The sequence below is a fragment of the Stenella coeruleoalba genome, assembly GCF_951394435.1.
Source record: "Stenella coeruleoalba genome assembly, chromosome: 14".
NCBI classification, from domain to species: domain Eukaryota; kingdom Metazoa; phylum Chordata; class Mammalia; order Artiodactyla; family Delphinidae; genus Stenella; species Stenella coeruleoalba.
This window is the reverse complement of record NC_137160.1, coordinates 77,964,747-77,979,608: the sequence shown is the minus strand read 5'-3', so window position 1 is coordinate 77,979,608 and position 14,862 is coordinate 77,964,747. Positions and strand designations below refer to the sequence as shown.

The window sequence follows — 14,862 nt, the reverse complement described above, 5'->3', positions numbered from 1 at the left end:
ATATACTTCTGAAAGAAATCATGATGATCTGGGAGAAAGTAGGAACTGATCTGTGGGCCTTTCAAAGGCTTCCCCTGGTAGGCGCCGGAGGCTCCCAAATTAGCAACCCCACAGCGCCCTCTGCTGGTTGTCAGCCTCTGCCGATCCCCTTCCTGGAGCTGGCAGGGCGTGATGATGGATGCCTTGCTCTCCAGGAACCAAAAAATTGGTATGAGCTCAGAACAGAATCAGTCGCGCAAGCGCATTTAATGGGTAAGATCAGTGCCCCAGAGAGAACAAAATCTTCCCCGGGGAAGGAGAGTGGTACCCCACACCCCACCACCATCATTCACAATTTCAGTTACCAAGTTCCCCCCCCCATACTAAGGACAGGGGTGCCATGCAAAATATGCCAGCACAACTATTTTTAATAATGGCGGCTATTTGCAGCACAAAAGGGCCCTTGGCTGTGCCAAAAACTCCTTTAAATAGCGAGTCCCATTGGTCTATTCAAGTGCTGATTTACATACCGCGGAGAATGTAGAAACTTCACGTTGAATATCAAGTGTCTCTGTCAACCAAAAACCAGTTGGCAAGGAAGAAAACAGAGGATCTGAAAATGCGAATGTAACTCAAAGAATACAAAAACGATTTGATTTACCAAAGCGCGGTCATCCATCCCAGAGTTTTCAGGTATAAAAATGTGGTATATCTGTACTAAAACTTTAAAGAGGACCAGAATAATCCTAGTCTGAGAATTCATTCTTAGCACAGAGCTCCTGCACTTGAAATCCCAAAATCAAAAGAAACGGCATGACCTGGCAGGCATCAACGAGTTTCTCTCTGGGTTTTCTCCTTAGTTCCGTAAATTTTATAATACCATGGGATTTGTGCACAACGAGAACCTGAGTTTAAGGCCAAGTTCTTTTCCCTTTTCCATGACAAGATGAGGACCCTGGTTGCAAAAGCGGGTGGAGCTTGGGATTTCTGGGAGAGATGGAATTTCACAGAATGGGGACATCATTGCCTGTGGCTCCAATGGGCTAGTGGTTCCTGGCAGAACTCTGATTGGTACAGAGAACAGAGCCTATTCCAGTAGCTGGTTAATCCTGAGGGTCTGAGGTTCCTACAAACAACAAATGTTTTTTGAACACCTACTATGTGCCATGCACTGTCCTAGGTACCAGAATAGAACAGTGGGGGAAAAAAACAAATTCCTTGCCCTCTAGAGTTTACATTGTCCTGGGGGCCAGGGGGCAGGCAGGGGGGACAGACCACAAAGCATGTAAAGGAGTAACCTCTGCTGGAGGTCAGTTGATGGTAAGTGCTATGGAGGAAAGAAAAGCAGGGGCAGGGAGCCAGGAAAGCAAAGATGTCTGGGAACTGAACCCTGGGGTGCTCCAGTTAGGGGAGATGAGGAGGAACTGGCAAAGGAGACTGAAGAGGAGCAGCCAGAGAGAAGATCAGGAGAGCCTGGGATGCTCAAGAGAAGGGTATTGAGGAGGAGGAAGTGGGCAGCTGCGTCCAGTGCTGGTCGGATATGACCACAGTGAGCGCTGGGAGCTGGCACTCGGATTTGCCACGAGGAGCCCGTGGGTGACCTTGCTGAAAGCCGCGGCGTGCAGTGATGGGGCCAGGAGTCTGATTGGCCTGAGCCCCAAAGAGAATGGAAGGAGGGGAGTTGCAGCCGCAAGGACAGACAAAGGAGCCGAGGAGGTGGGCAGAAGCTGGTGGCCCTCATCCCACTGTTCCCCTGCTCTACCCTGCAGCCGATCAACCATCTTCGTGCGTCTCCACACCAACGGGAATCAGGAGCTGCAGTACCAGCCTGGGGACCACCTGGGCGTCTTCCCCGGCAACCACGAGGACCTCGTGAATGCCCTGATCGAGCGGCTGGAGGACGCACCCCCGGTCAACCAGCTGGTGAAGGTGGAGCTGCTAGAGGAGCGAAACACGGCTTTGGGTAACTATGGCTGGGCTACACCCAAGGGTGCTTCCCTTCTCCAGGGAGTCCCAAAGGCAGTGGGTATCTGGGGAAGAGGAGACTTGTCTTCTCAATCACCATTCCAGGTAGGAGAGTGGGTCTCTGTCACCCCCAGCTTACGAGACTGAAGACTCCTCCTTTCTCATGGTTAAATAACCTTGGCCCAACTGGCTAAGCAAATGAATGTCCATGAAGCCAGGACGCTGATGGTTCATCTTCAAGCCAAAGGGGCTTCTACCTTCCTTCATCAGCTAGACACTGATCTTAGCAGAGGCTACTCGTCTAACTTCCTTCATCACCCCTGCCTCACTGCCACCAAGTAAAGAGCAACTGGAGCCCGCCCATGCCTCCTCTTAGGATCCAAAGGCACCCTATAAAGCTCAGTGGTCCGTTGGGATTGAACCATATTTCTGACCAAATTAGATCAAGTCCCAACCTGTTTCAGGGACCATCCTTGACATTCCTATTAAATAACTTTCCAAGGTAAATGGGTCTCCGTGCTTCATCTCAGTAGCCGCAGGTGAGCTCAGAACTCAGGTACAAGGAACTGCAGTGACCATACATGGTAGCCCGGGCTACAGTGACACATCCCCTCTGCCAGGGAGCTAGGACACAAAGTCAGGGCAGAATGTGAAAACAGTTTGTAGCCAAAGCCTTATTGAAAATCCCTTAGGAAGGTACCACTTTAGAGAGACATACCTTCTCTTAATAAATCCAACCCAGACAGTTCTTTCTCCATGTTGGAACAGTACTTTTTATCTTGAAGTAGAGGCTTGTGTGTAGGGGCTGTACTGGAGTAAAGTAAATAGAAGCAGTATTGCATAGTAGTTAAAACATGGTCTGGAGCAATACTGTCTGACTTTCTGCATTTGTGCTGTGTGACCTTGGGCAAATTCCTTAACCTTTCTGTGCTTCCATTTTTCTCAACTGCAAAATGGAGATAATAATAGCACCCACCACATAGGATTGTGATGAGGATTAAATGAGTTAATAATATCGATTGATTTTGGACAAGCTCCTTGCATACAGGAGGTGATCACAGGGTCCCCAGGACCCTGGGTATAGATGAGGGACATGGGAGGTGGACAACCGAGGGGTTACTTGGCTCTGGGGCAGTCCGGCTCTCCAGACCCCATCCTCAGTCCCAGAAACAGGTCTGGCCTCCCTAACTTGGACCTAAGCCCTCGGAGCCCAGACTCTCCTCCCCGACCCGTCTCTCACCTTCTCTGTGCCTCCACAGGGGTTATCAGTAACTGGACCGATGAGCATCGCCTCCCACCCTGCACCATCTTCCAGGCCTTCAAGTACTACTTGGATATCACCACGCCTCCAACGCCACTGCAGCTGCAGCAGTTTGCCTCTCTGGCCACCAGTGAGAAAGAGAAGCAGCGTCTGCTGGTCCTCAGCAAGGTGGGTCCCTGGCCACATACATACAACCTTACCTCCTCCTCGTTGGAGAATTGTAGTTATTGCAACAGTTGTCCAGCAGATGGCAGTCTTGAGCGAGGGCTGCCATAGTCTAGTTTGCAGGTCACCACACTGGCTAGTCCATTTTGGCTAATCTTGCCCATCTCCCTTCCTTCTAACTAAGATCTAACAGAACGAGAGAGCGACCCCGTTGAATCTCAGAGTTCTCTGGCTACAGTCGAAATTGCTGTTCTAACTCTTTTTCCTCCTGCCTTTGGAACCCTTAAGCCTCCATTAGTTCCATCAGAGCCCATGCTTAGAAGAAAAAGAACTTGAGAGAATCCCCCAGTGCCCCGTTTTAAAAATCAGCTTTTTCAGTGCTGAAGAGCTATAGGTATGACTTCAAGATAGAAGAGGCCTCTGATGGTAAGGTAAACCCAAAAGCACAGCTTCTACCGCCCTCGCTTAGACACAAAGCTGCAAAAAAAATCCTAGCTGGGGGGCTTCCCTGGTGGTGCAGTGGTTGAGAGTCCGCCTGCCGATGCAGGGTACACGAGTTCGTGCCCCGGTCCGGGAGGATCCCACATGCCGCGGAGCAGCTGGGCCCGTGAGCCATGGCCGCTGAGCCTGCACGTCCGGAGCCTGTGCTCCGCAACGGGAGAGGCCACAACAGTGAGAGACCCGCGTACCGCAAAGAAAAAAAAAAATCCTAGCTGGGAGGACCACTCAGATTTCTCCCAGTGGGGCTCCTCCCCAGTAAGCAAGCCACCAGAAAATGATGGTTTCGCTTTCTTCTGCTGTGCAGGAGAGGGCATCAAATGGTGGCACAGGAAGTGCTGTTTTTAATTCAGGGAGTGCATCTTACTTAGAAATATGAAAATAAGCACCAGAAAAAAACACTTAAAAGAACTGTACGTGGTTACCTCTAGGGAGTTGGAGAGCATTATCTTTAATCGTAAGTTTTGAAGAGTTATTTAACTTTTTAAACTCTGTACACACATAACTTTGATTTAAAATGTTAAGTAACGGAAGGGGGATAATCTGAAGAGGGAACAGAGCTTGCGCTCTTTGCACAGGATTATTTAGAGTAAAATTTGATGTAGCTGTGTGTGTTAATCCCCTTCTTCCAAAAAGCGCAAACTCCATTAAAAGAGCGGGGATATTTTTATTAGGGGAAACACCTGAGTGAGAGAAAATGGAAACAGAGTCAGATAAGACTGAGAGAACCATCAGACCTCAAAACAAGCCTGACCCCAAGTGAAGGAGAGGGCAGAAAGTTTGAGTGGAAGCGTGTAGGATCAGATCCGTGTCAGTTTTCAGGGGATGTCAGTTTCAGTGAGCAGCTGCTGGGGCTTTTGGTCAATTGAGCCCCAGCAGCTGGAAGTCAATGAGGCTGGGGGTCTGGAAAGCACGTTCTCCAGAATGCCATACCCTATCAGTAGAGCAAGGATGGGTTTTAGGAACATGGGGAAAAGCTTGGTTATACAATGCACTGGTAATAGGCTTTACCCCTCCTTAAAATCTGAGTCTCCTATAAGCTAAGGGCAGCTTCTAAGATGTAGGAAAAATAACTCCAGAGCCCCAGAGAGTTCCTGTGCTCCCTAGTAACACCTGGGCTTTGCTGTCAACATGCCCCTGAACATGGTCCTCCACACCCCAACCTGTTCCTTCGGGGCTGTCTTTTACCATCTTGAGTGTGACCCATACGCTCCGAGGATACACCTCCAGCCTTGCAGACCCACAAATCACACGCCTGCAAGTCATGACTCCCTCCACAGGGCATTTCTCTTGACCTTCGCAAATGGCAGGAGAGTCTAATATTAGGACCACAGATTCTGGAGCCAGACTGCCTAGAACAGGGGTCGGCAAACTTTTTCTGTAGAAGGCCAGGTAGTAAATATTTTAGACTCATGCTCTATGTGTCTCTGTTGCAACCATTCAACTCTGCCATTGTAGCACGACAGCATAGACAATCCTTAAATGAGCGGGCGTGGCTGGGTTCCAATCAAACTTTATTTGTGGACACCAAAATTTGAATTTCATGTCATAGCCTCGGGTCATGAAATAGTATTGTTGTTTTGATGCCCCCCTCGTACCCCCAACCATTTAAACATGTAAAAACAACTCTTAGCTCACCGGCCGCACGAGCAGGTGGTGAGCCAGATCTGGTTTTCGGGCTGAAGTCTGCCACCACCTTGTAGCCATTGGACCTCTATATCCCTCAGTTTCCTCATCAATAAAATAGGGATAACAATCAGATTTATAAGGTCCTTGCAAAAATGAAAACCTGGCCCAGAGAAATTCCTAGGCACGAGTTAACTGTTATTATTTGTTAATTTGCCTTCTTCCCTGGACCTCCTCAAGCGTTCCTTGGAAGTTTGCTCCAGGGTCTGGCTGCGAGTTCTTTTCTGCCCCTCTCCTTGGTGCAGGGTTTGCAGGAGTACGAGGAATGGAAATGGGGCAGGAACCCGAACATCGTGGAGGTGCTGGAGGAGTTCCCATCCATCCAGATGCCCGCCACCCTGCTCCTGACCCAGCTGTCGCTGCTGCAACCTCGCTACTATTCCATCAGCTCCTCCCCGGACATGTACCCCGACGAGGTGCACCTCACCGTGGCCGTTGTCTCCTACCGCACCCGAGGTGGGCAGAGGCGCTGGGAGAGCCCCCGGGTCTGCGTTTCCCCCCCTCCAGGGGCGTCTGCACACCTGCCTAAGCTTCTGCCACGTCCCAAATCCTGGGGAGGTGACCCACCCCCCAAGACCAGGAAACTTGGAAAAGAAGTAGAGCAGCAAAGCGTCCCCTTAGGCAGAGCCAGCTCTGTGCAGAATTAGGGAGGAAATGAGATGTGCATCTGGAGGCTCTCCAAAAGCCTGAGACCTCCTTCTACTCCCTTCCTCCCCTCATACCCCCAACGCAGCAGCTAGAACAAGCCACCACCACCCCTTCCCTCCGAGGGGGGAGCCCTCTGCTGCCTGATGTCCAGCTGGCTGTAGGTCAGCCGGATAACCTGACCTCTGCACCCGTGTTTTCCTCCTTGGTTATAGCAATTAAAATGCACGGTGCCTGGGTATTCCCAGGCCGTCCAGTGGCTAGGACTTGGTGCTCTCACTGCTGGGGCCCGGGTTCAATACCTGATTGGGGAACTAAGATCCTGCAAGCTGTGCAGTGTGGCCAAAAAAACACACAAACAAAGAAACAAACAAAAAATGCATGGTGCCTGAAAGAGCTCTGAGACCGCGGTCCTGACAGGCCACCGAGAGCACATCGATCAAGGCCCTTTCAGTGGGCACGATTGGAATACAAGCCACCCCTAACCACCAGTTTCACGGCCATGAGCCCACCCCAGCTTCACCATTTCCTCTTCCCCGTCAGAGGAAGGGATCTACACGGGGAACTCCAAGGCAGAAACTTGGTGTCGGGGCTGTGAGCCCTCTGCACTGGAGGATGGGGGGAAGCCGGGGCCGGGGGGGAGCATGAGGGACAGTAAATCAGCCAGATCACCTCGGTTATCCTGTTAGATGGAGAAGGACCAATTCACCACGGCGTGTGCTCCTCCTGGCTCAACCGGATCCAGGCTGACGAAGTGGTACCCTGTTTCGTGAGAGGGTGAGTGGCGCATGAAAAGAAGCAGCATCCCAGATCTGCATCCTCATGTCCTGAGATGGGGCGGGTGGACCAGCCTGAAGGGTTCTAGAGAGATGGCTGAGTCCGATGGGACTGAGATCAACGTTCAGCATCGCTCCAAGCTGTTAAGGAAACAGGATCGTGGGGGCAGAGCAACATAGCAGAAGCTAAGCAAGTCCTCTAGTCAAGTTCAGGTCAGTGCATCAGATATTTATCAAGTGCATGTCCTGTGCTAGATGGGGCTACAGTAGACGACCAGGCAAAATGCAGTTTCAGCCTTCGTGGAATTTGCAGACTAGTGAAACTTCTATCCACAGTCTGCTGGCCACCCCATGTGTTCCCAGTTTCTTAGAGACCAGGAAGATTTAATTCTCTTCCCTGTCAACCATCTTCCCCTTCCAAACTCAGTTTTAAAGGATATTTCTGCCCATAGCTAACAATACCGTATTGTGCTCTTTAAAGTGTGTTAAGAGGATAGGTTTCACGTTAAACACATTTTTAATCGGAGACGTATTACGGCCAGAGGTGTTAGTTTGTGTAAAAATCCCCTGGTCAATATGTGTTAAGTGTTCCTACCTCAATCAGTCAATCAAATAAAATAATATAGCTTTAAAAACATAAAAATAAAAAAATAAGGGATATGTCTGAGCTTAGGCCCACTGTAGTTACCTTCTTTATCAACTGATAACTTCCCTACCTAAACGGTGGGCTCGGCCAGCCATTTTTCTCAGCTGTTAAGGGTAGAATGGTCATGATATGGTCCACGTACCATCAGCATCAGAATCCCGTGGGGTGCTTCAAAAATGCCGAGTCCTGAGCCTAGACTTACCGCATTGCCCAGGAATCTACCTGGGCACATCTGGGTGATCTGGGTGACCACAGACCCTCTTTGAACGTCCCCACATGATTCTTTTGTACATTGAAGTTTGCAACTCCCTGATTTGGGAAGATCTCATGGACGGTTAATTCAGTGGTTCTCAACCTGGGGTGATTTTGCCCCCCAGGGGCCCTTGGCAATGTCTGGGGAGATTTTTGGTTGTCACAGCTGGAGGGTGCTCCTGGCATCTAATAGATAGAGGCCTGGGTACTACTCAGCATCCTGCAATGCACAGGACAGCCCTCATCCCCAAGAGGTATGCTGCCCCCACTGTCAGGAGTGCTGAGGCGGGGAGACTCTGGGTTAAATCAACCCCACACCCTCTGTGGCTGAGCTCAGCAATGGGGATAGTTGGGAAATGGAGTGATAGCCAGACCCTGAGGACCCAGATTAATGGGATCTCCCACCCTGATAAGGGCCGCCTGACCCCAGCTGAAGAGCTTTAAGCCCCGTTGTAGTTCTACCCAAGACGGCCATCTGGTTTACCTAAGACCCAATAGTTCTTGATCAGATTTGAGCTCAGCAAGGCTTCTGACTCTCTCTTCCTTGTCCAGAGCGCCCAGCTTCCACCTGCCCCGAAATCCCCAAGTGCCCTGTATCCTGGTCGGCCCGGGCACAGGCATTGCCCCTTTCCGAAGCTTCTGGCAGCAACGGCAATTCGATATCCAGCACAAAGGTGAGTCATGGTCTAGCAGGCACATGGTTTCTACCCCCTGGACCTGGGGAGGCCCGCCTGTGTCCCAGCATCCCGGAGGCGTGGTGATGTTTTCTCTGCTTTGTGTCACTACCCGGGGACGGAGGGGGAGCATAGTAGTGACCAGACCCATGGGTGAAGTTTACAGTGTAATTCAAAGGACCTGTCCAAACAAATCGTCCACACAGCTTGTTCCAAGGCCCGAATTCCATACCCAGAAGACATTTCTTGGACTGTTAAGATAAGACCCCCATCTTAAAATGTAAGCAGCCCTAGAAGGGGTAAGCGTTAAGCCTTATCCAACGGCTGTGTGTTCACGGGATGGTTCCAAAGACTGTCATTCAGGAGCAGGGTTTGCTGTGTGAGAAACATAACAGATCAGCTTTGGGAGGAGAGAGAGGAAGAAACCCACATTTCTGACATGCATTTAACAGGGATTTACTGAGCATCTCATGAATGCCAAACACTATTGTAGGCACTAGAGGCGCAGCAATGAACAAGACAGAGAAACAACTTAAAAAAAAAAAAAAAAACTTGCTCCGGTGGAACTGTCATTCTAGTGGAATAGCTAACATTTACAAAGTACAGTTGACCCTTGAACGACATGGGTTTGAACTGCATGGTCCACTTATATGCAAGCTTTTTTCATTAAATACATATGTATAGTACTACACCATCTGAGGCTGGTTGAGAATCCGCGGATGTGGAACCTTGGATACAGCAGAATCGCGGATACAGGGGGCCAACTATAGAGGACTCGAGCATCAGTGGATTTTGGTATCCAGGGCGGGTCCTGGAACTGATGCCCTAGGATACCGAGGGACAACTGTATTCACTATGTACCAGGCACAGGTCTAATGTTTTACATTTTCTTCTTACAATAACCCTATGAAGTTAGACGCTATTATTATTTCCATTTTGTACTTGGGGACACGGAGACATAGACGTTATGTAGGTTCCTCAGCGTCATACAGAAGCTGGAATCTGAATCCAGGCAGTCTAGTTTCAGAGTTTGGGGGTTTAGCAGTACCCAGTGGTGGGGGCTTTCCCAGAGGAAAGACTGAGACCCAGATAAGAGAGGTCTGCTGAAGTCTGAACACACTTCACCTACTTCCCTCAGCGTGTGCGCATGTGCGTGTGTGTGTATGCGGGTACCTATACCGCCTGCCCCAGGGTCCGGGCATCTCTACCCCTGTAGCACGTGCTAAGGTTCTGAGCACCCCTGGCACCACCAGCCACCCCCGAAATCAGGCATCAGAGCTGTCGGTGACAGGAGGTCTTCCCGGTCCCCAGGAATGAGTCCCTGCCCCATGGTCCTGGTCTTCGGGTGCCGGCAGTCCAAGATAGACCACATCTACAGGGAGGAGACCCTACAGGCCAAGAGCAAGGGGGTCTTCAGAGAACTGTACACAGCCTACTCCCGGGAGCCAGACAAACCAAAGGTAACCCCCAGCCTGTTCACGGCCCCCCCACCCCAGCCCAGCACACACACACGCTCGTCCACCCATGCAAATCCCGTTCCCAGAAACCCCTCACCCTTTCTGCATTCCCCTCCGTGACATTGCTCTGAACTTCAGGAAGCCTGGAGCCTAAACATTTGACTTAAAATATTGAACAGCCCACGTTCTATGATGCCACTTCCATGAAATAGCCACAACAGCCAACTCCATAGAGACAGAAGAGCTGAGACGTGGTTGCCAGGGGCTGTGGGAAGGGGGGATGCGGAGGGTACGGGGTTCCTTCTGGGGGTGATGAAAAGGTGCTGGAACCAGGTAGAGGGGATGGTTGCACGGCACCGTGGATGTGCTTGGTGCCCCTGCGCTGTATTATACGCTGGAAAACACGCATCTGTTTTATGTTATGCGTGTTTTATCACAATAGAAAGGATTTTAAAAATTAAACAGGGAATTCCCTGGCGGTTCAGTGGTTAGGACTCCTCACTCCCATTGCCGAGGGCCCAGGTTCAATCCCTGGTCGGGGAACTAAGATCCCACAAGGCATGTAGAGCAGCCAAAAAAAAAAAAAAAATTAAACAGCCCATGAGAGGCACTCCAAGTCAGAATGGGCACAGCTGCAGGACTGGGGCATGCCCCTGCTGGATCTTGGGGTTCTCAACTGGACCCCCAGGGGTGTCCCAGGAAAGGAGCCAGGATAGCAGGGAGGGGGGCACTCAGAGGGTCTGGGCAGCAGCTACGTGACCTCTGGCATGGAAGTTCATCAGCGTTTCGGTAGCAGGTACAGCTGTTGAACGTACCAGCTGAATGTCGGGCTCGCCGGGGGGGAAGCTTCCTGGACAAACCAAATTCCCTGGAGGCTGCATTGTACACTCCTTGTGTCCACCTGACATTCTCTTAGCCCCCCTGTTATTCCAGCAATTCCTGCAGCAGCTGGCTTGGCCCAGGTGTAACCTGACAGCCCCTTCCTGACCCCCATTTCTTGCTGTCTGTCCTGGGGCTTCTCTGGCACCCCGGCATAGGACGCCTGCAGTACCAGTCCCGCACCTAGAAGTGTACGGGAGTTAACACCCCCTGGGTGACCACAGGCCATCGAAGAGAGGAGCGGGGAGACGATGCCCCCCTCTACGCCCCTCCAGGGGATGGCTCTGGGGGGCGTGCTGCATGATTCCAAAGAGGGTTCTCAGCAGAGGTGAGCTCCAGAGTGGGGAGCAGCTCGTCACACCCTCAGATCGGCTTTCCCTCCTCTCCTGCTTCACTCTTCCCAGTGCCCTGCGTCACTGCACAAAACATAGACCTGCACATGAGCCCCTGTGTCTGACTCGGCTCCTGGGGTAGTGGAGCCAGGGAGGGAGCTACACAGGATTGTCCTGCAGCCCAGCTCCTTCTCACTGGTCCCCCTTCTCCCTGCAGAAGTACGTGCAGGACATCCTACAGGAGCAGCTGGCAGAACCCGTGTACCGAGCCCTGAAGGAGCAAGGGGGCCACATTTACGTCTGTGGGGACGTCACCATGGCGGCTGATGTCCTCAAAGCCATGCAGCGCATCATGACCCAGCAGGGGAAGCTCTCGGTGGAGGACGCCGGCATGTTCATCAGCAGGCTGAGGGTGAGTGATGGGCCAGCTCCTGGGATTCCTTTTCTGGCATCCAGCTTCCTGTCTCCTCTTCCTCACCCTTCCTGTCTCAATGACTAGGGGACCCATGATGACATTCCTGCTCCCATTTTCCCATTTATGACTGGGGGTAGAGGATACAGGTGGTCCCAAACCATAGTTGAGAGAGAAGGAAGGATGGTGGGACATGCAGGTGTGTGTATTAAATATGGTAGGGAGCTATGATGTGTGAAAATAACAAGTGGGTGGACCACTGGGTAGCTAGATGGAAACCATCCTAACCCAACTTTTCCCGTCCCCAGAAACAAACTGCAGCACTGCTCTGTGCAGTTGTGCAGGTTGGGCACTGCACAAAAAGGTTTGTCCAAGGTGGGCAAGTGGGGGATGAAAGCAACCCCATGCTTGGCTTCCCAAGCAGTGCACCTTGGGAGGAGGGTTGCCTTTTCCTAATTTGCACAAAGGCTAGTAGCAGCCCAGTAAGCAAAGTCCTAACTGTGGCCAACTGCCCCAAATAGAATAAACTGAGTCCCAGGCCTCCGCAGAGCTCCAGGGGTGATCCCGTTCTTCTCCCTGCTTCCCTAAATGAGCAGCAATCAAACATGTTTGCAGAAGAAGCCCTTGCTCTAATTCTGACAATAAACCCTACTAGGTTAAAAACAACAACAACAACTTTCTGGTAGAAACGCCAGAGCTCCAAGGAGAGCTGCAGAGCCCTCACCACTCTGTCTCTTTGGTATGAGTCTTGAGAGACGCTTTCATAGATTCTGCAAAACTCTACAGAATGAGGTTGAAAACCACCCCAACTTAAAATGAATCCACTCTACAGATGGGCAACTTTCTTCAAAACCTTTGGGACCAAGGATGCCAGAACTTAACTCTTCTGCATGCGTGTTCCCCAGCCACTGCCTCTCCTCAGCAGGGAGGTGCCTTCTCCCCTTGTTTAATGCTCAGCGACACTGCCCTCTGGGATAGTCTTAATGCCCATCCCTCAGTCCTGCCTCAGGAGCTCCAATGGCTCCAGAAACTCCCGGATGCCACAAGTTCATCCTCACTCGTGCTGTTTCTTGAGTTGTCTTTTTTGTTTGTCTGTTTCTGGGAAAGGCTGAGCTAAGATGCTCGCCGTCAGAAGAACTCCTCTGTTCAGAGAAGTCTCCACTTTGCCAACCGTGGTATTCCCTGAGTGCTAAGTGGGCACTTTGTCTTTTCTCCCATCTCTGCTGGTCTCTACAGGCTGTGATGTTTACACTAAACCCAGCCATGCCCAGATCTGAACTTGCAGGAACAAGGAGGAGGGAGGAAAGGGGGAAATGGAGAAGTTTCCACTGGACCCCCTCAGCTCTTCTATCCTGAGAATCCACAAAGCAGCAGCATGGTTCTGGATGGGAACAAAAGGGTTCTTTGCCAACTGGGCTTAGAGGCCCTGCGCCCTAGAAGGCAGAGGGTCTTGCTGAAACAGAGTCTTGGAGACCAAAGGGGTCTCTGGGGGCCCTGCGTTACACCTCGTTTCTTTTTTCTTTCTTTCTTTCTTTTTCTGGCCGTGCCGCAGGGCTTGCAGGATCTCTTAGTCCCCCAGCCAGGGATTGAACCCAGGGCTACGGCAGTTAAACACCGAGCCCTAACCACTGGACCACCAGGGAACTCCCTACACCTCGTTTCTTAAGGAACCGTCTTCTCTAGGAATATTCCATTCCAGGGTATCAACGTGTCTGCCCTTCTCCGTGCCCTTGGCTGGCATTTGAGGTCTGTTTCCTGGTTGTTTCTGTCCCCTAGGATGACAACCGGTACCATGAGGATATTTTCGGGGTCACCCTGCGCACATATGAAGTGACCAACCGCCTTAGATCTGAATCCATTGCCTTCATTGAGGAGAGCAAAAAGGGCACTGATGAGTAAGCTGTCTCCACCCCATGGGCGGGGTGGGCAGAGCCCTGACAAGCAGGGATGTCTGATTTCATTGACCATGGCTTTCCCACAGTGGGGTCCCCAGACCAGCAGCATAAGCACTTCCTGGGAACGTGTTAGAAATGCAGATTCCCAGGCCGCCCCAGCCCTGATGAATCTGAAGCTCTGGGGTCAGGGCACCGAATGGTTTGTGTTTTTATGACCCCTGGAGGGGATTCTGAGTTCCCCTCAAGTGTGGGGACCCCAGCTTTGGACGTTAACTTCCGCCGGGGTGCCCCCAGTTGAGTGATGGCTCTCACCACCGCAACATTTGTATTCCTAGTCACTCTTCCTAGCATTTACACCACCTCCCTCACCCACAGAGCGCCGCTAGCATTCTCACTGACACAAATTCCGATTGCTATTAATTTGACAATTCCACTTGTCCTCTAGAAATTGCTGGAAATGGTCTGAGGTACCACAAAACTGGAACTGAGTCTCACTATTTTAACCTTACATTAATGCTGTGACATGTCACCCTTGATTGTGATCTCACTCCCCCCATTCTCTGCCACAGAGCACCTCGAAACCACCACCGTGTGCCCCTTAAATTAGGTGGGAATTCAGCTGCTTCGTTTTCAGTAGCCTAGGGCACACACACTCCATTCCTTAAGCATCCCCATTTTTTTTCCCCTTACGACAACACAGCGGTCTCGGAAACATACTTTGGTGTCCAGCAGGCTGACATTATTGCCTCGAAGATCACATCTCGTCCTGGTTTGTTGTGTGGGTGAGCAAGCGTTCATTCATCTGTTCATTCATTCATTCATTCACTCAAGATGAGCCAGGTCCTGTCCAAGGCACTGGGGCTGACGAGGAAGTGAAAGAGACAAAGCCCAGAGCTCAGGTGCTTTTCCCTGGGTCTGTGTAAGGAAACAGAGCAGCCTTTGCTCCTCTGGCACTAACTCCCTCCCCACTTCTCCTCCTACAGGGTCTTCAGCTCCTAACTGGACCCTCTTGCCCAGGTGGATGGCGGGGTGACCACACCACTGCACTCGGCCAGGATGGCTGCAGGTTTCGTAAGCACGGACACTGCTGAACCTTTCCTTGGGGCCCGCACATGGCCCCCGCTCTGCCTCTTGTCCTGTCTCACCTCTCAGTGGTTTCCTGGCCCTCTTGGGTTTTCTCCTTGAGTTTTCCTGCTGCAGTGCAATGCCTTCATAGTCCGCAGTGGCTCTTACAAAACTGTTTCCCCCTCTCTCTCTTTCTGACAAGGGCAAACCACCGCTGCATGAAACCACTGGGACATGGCTGTGGTTCGTGTTAGGGTGTTTTCTGGGGTTTGCCC

General features: G+C 51.3%; 1 protein-coding gene across 2 annotated transcripts in view; it reads left to right on the top strand.

Annotated features, from left to right (window-relative positions):
* NOS1 (nitric oxide synthase 1) overlaps nucleotides 1-13,586 on the top strand; it is a gene marked incomplete at its 5' end in the record, with an annotated part of 86,102 nt that extends 72,516 nt beyond the window's left edge. For both annotated transcript variants that reach the window (XM_079942495.1, XM_079942494.1), the window contains 8 exons: nucleotides 1,749-1,942; nucleotides 3,204-3,373; nucleotides 5,800-6,010; nucleotides 6,889-6,976; nucleotides 8,426-8,547; nucleotides 9,859-10,007; nucleotides 11,433-11,627; nucleotides 13,404-13,586. In XM_079942495.1, coding sequence (XP_079798621.1) covers nucleotides 1,749-1,942; nucleotides 3,204-3,373; nucleotides 5,800-6,010; nucleotides 6,889-6,976; nucleotides 8,426-8,547; nucleotides 9,859-10,007; nucleotides 11,433-11,627; nucleotides 13,404-13,526 — 1,252 coding nt within the window. In that variant the 3' untranslated portion in view covers nucleotides 13,527-13,586. The remainder of the gene's footprint in view (nucleotides 1-1,748; nucleotides 1,943-3,203; nucleotides 3,374-5,799; nucleotides 6,011-6,888; nucleotides 6,977-8,425; nucleotides 8,548-9,858; nucleotides 10,008-11,432; nucleotides 11,628-13,403) is intronic.
* Between the last annotated feature and the right edge of the window lie 1,276 nt (nucleotides 13,587-14,862).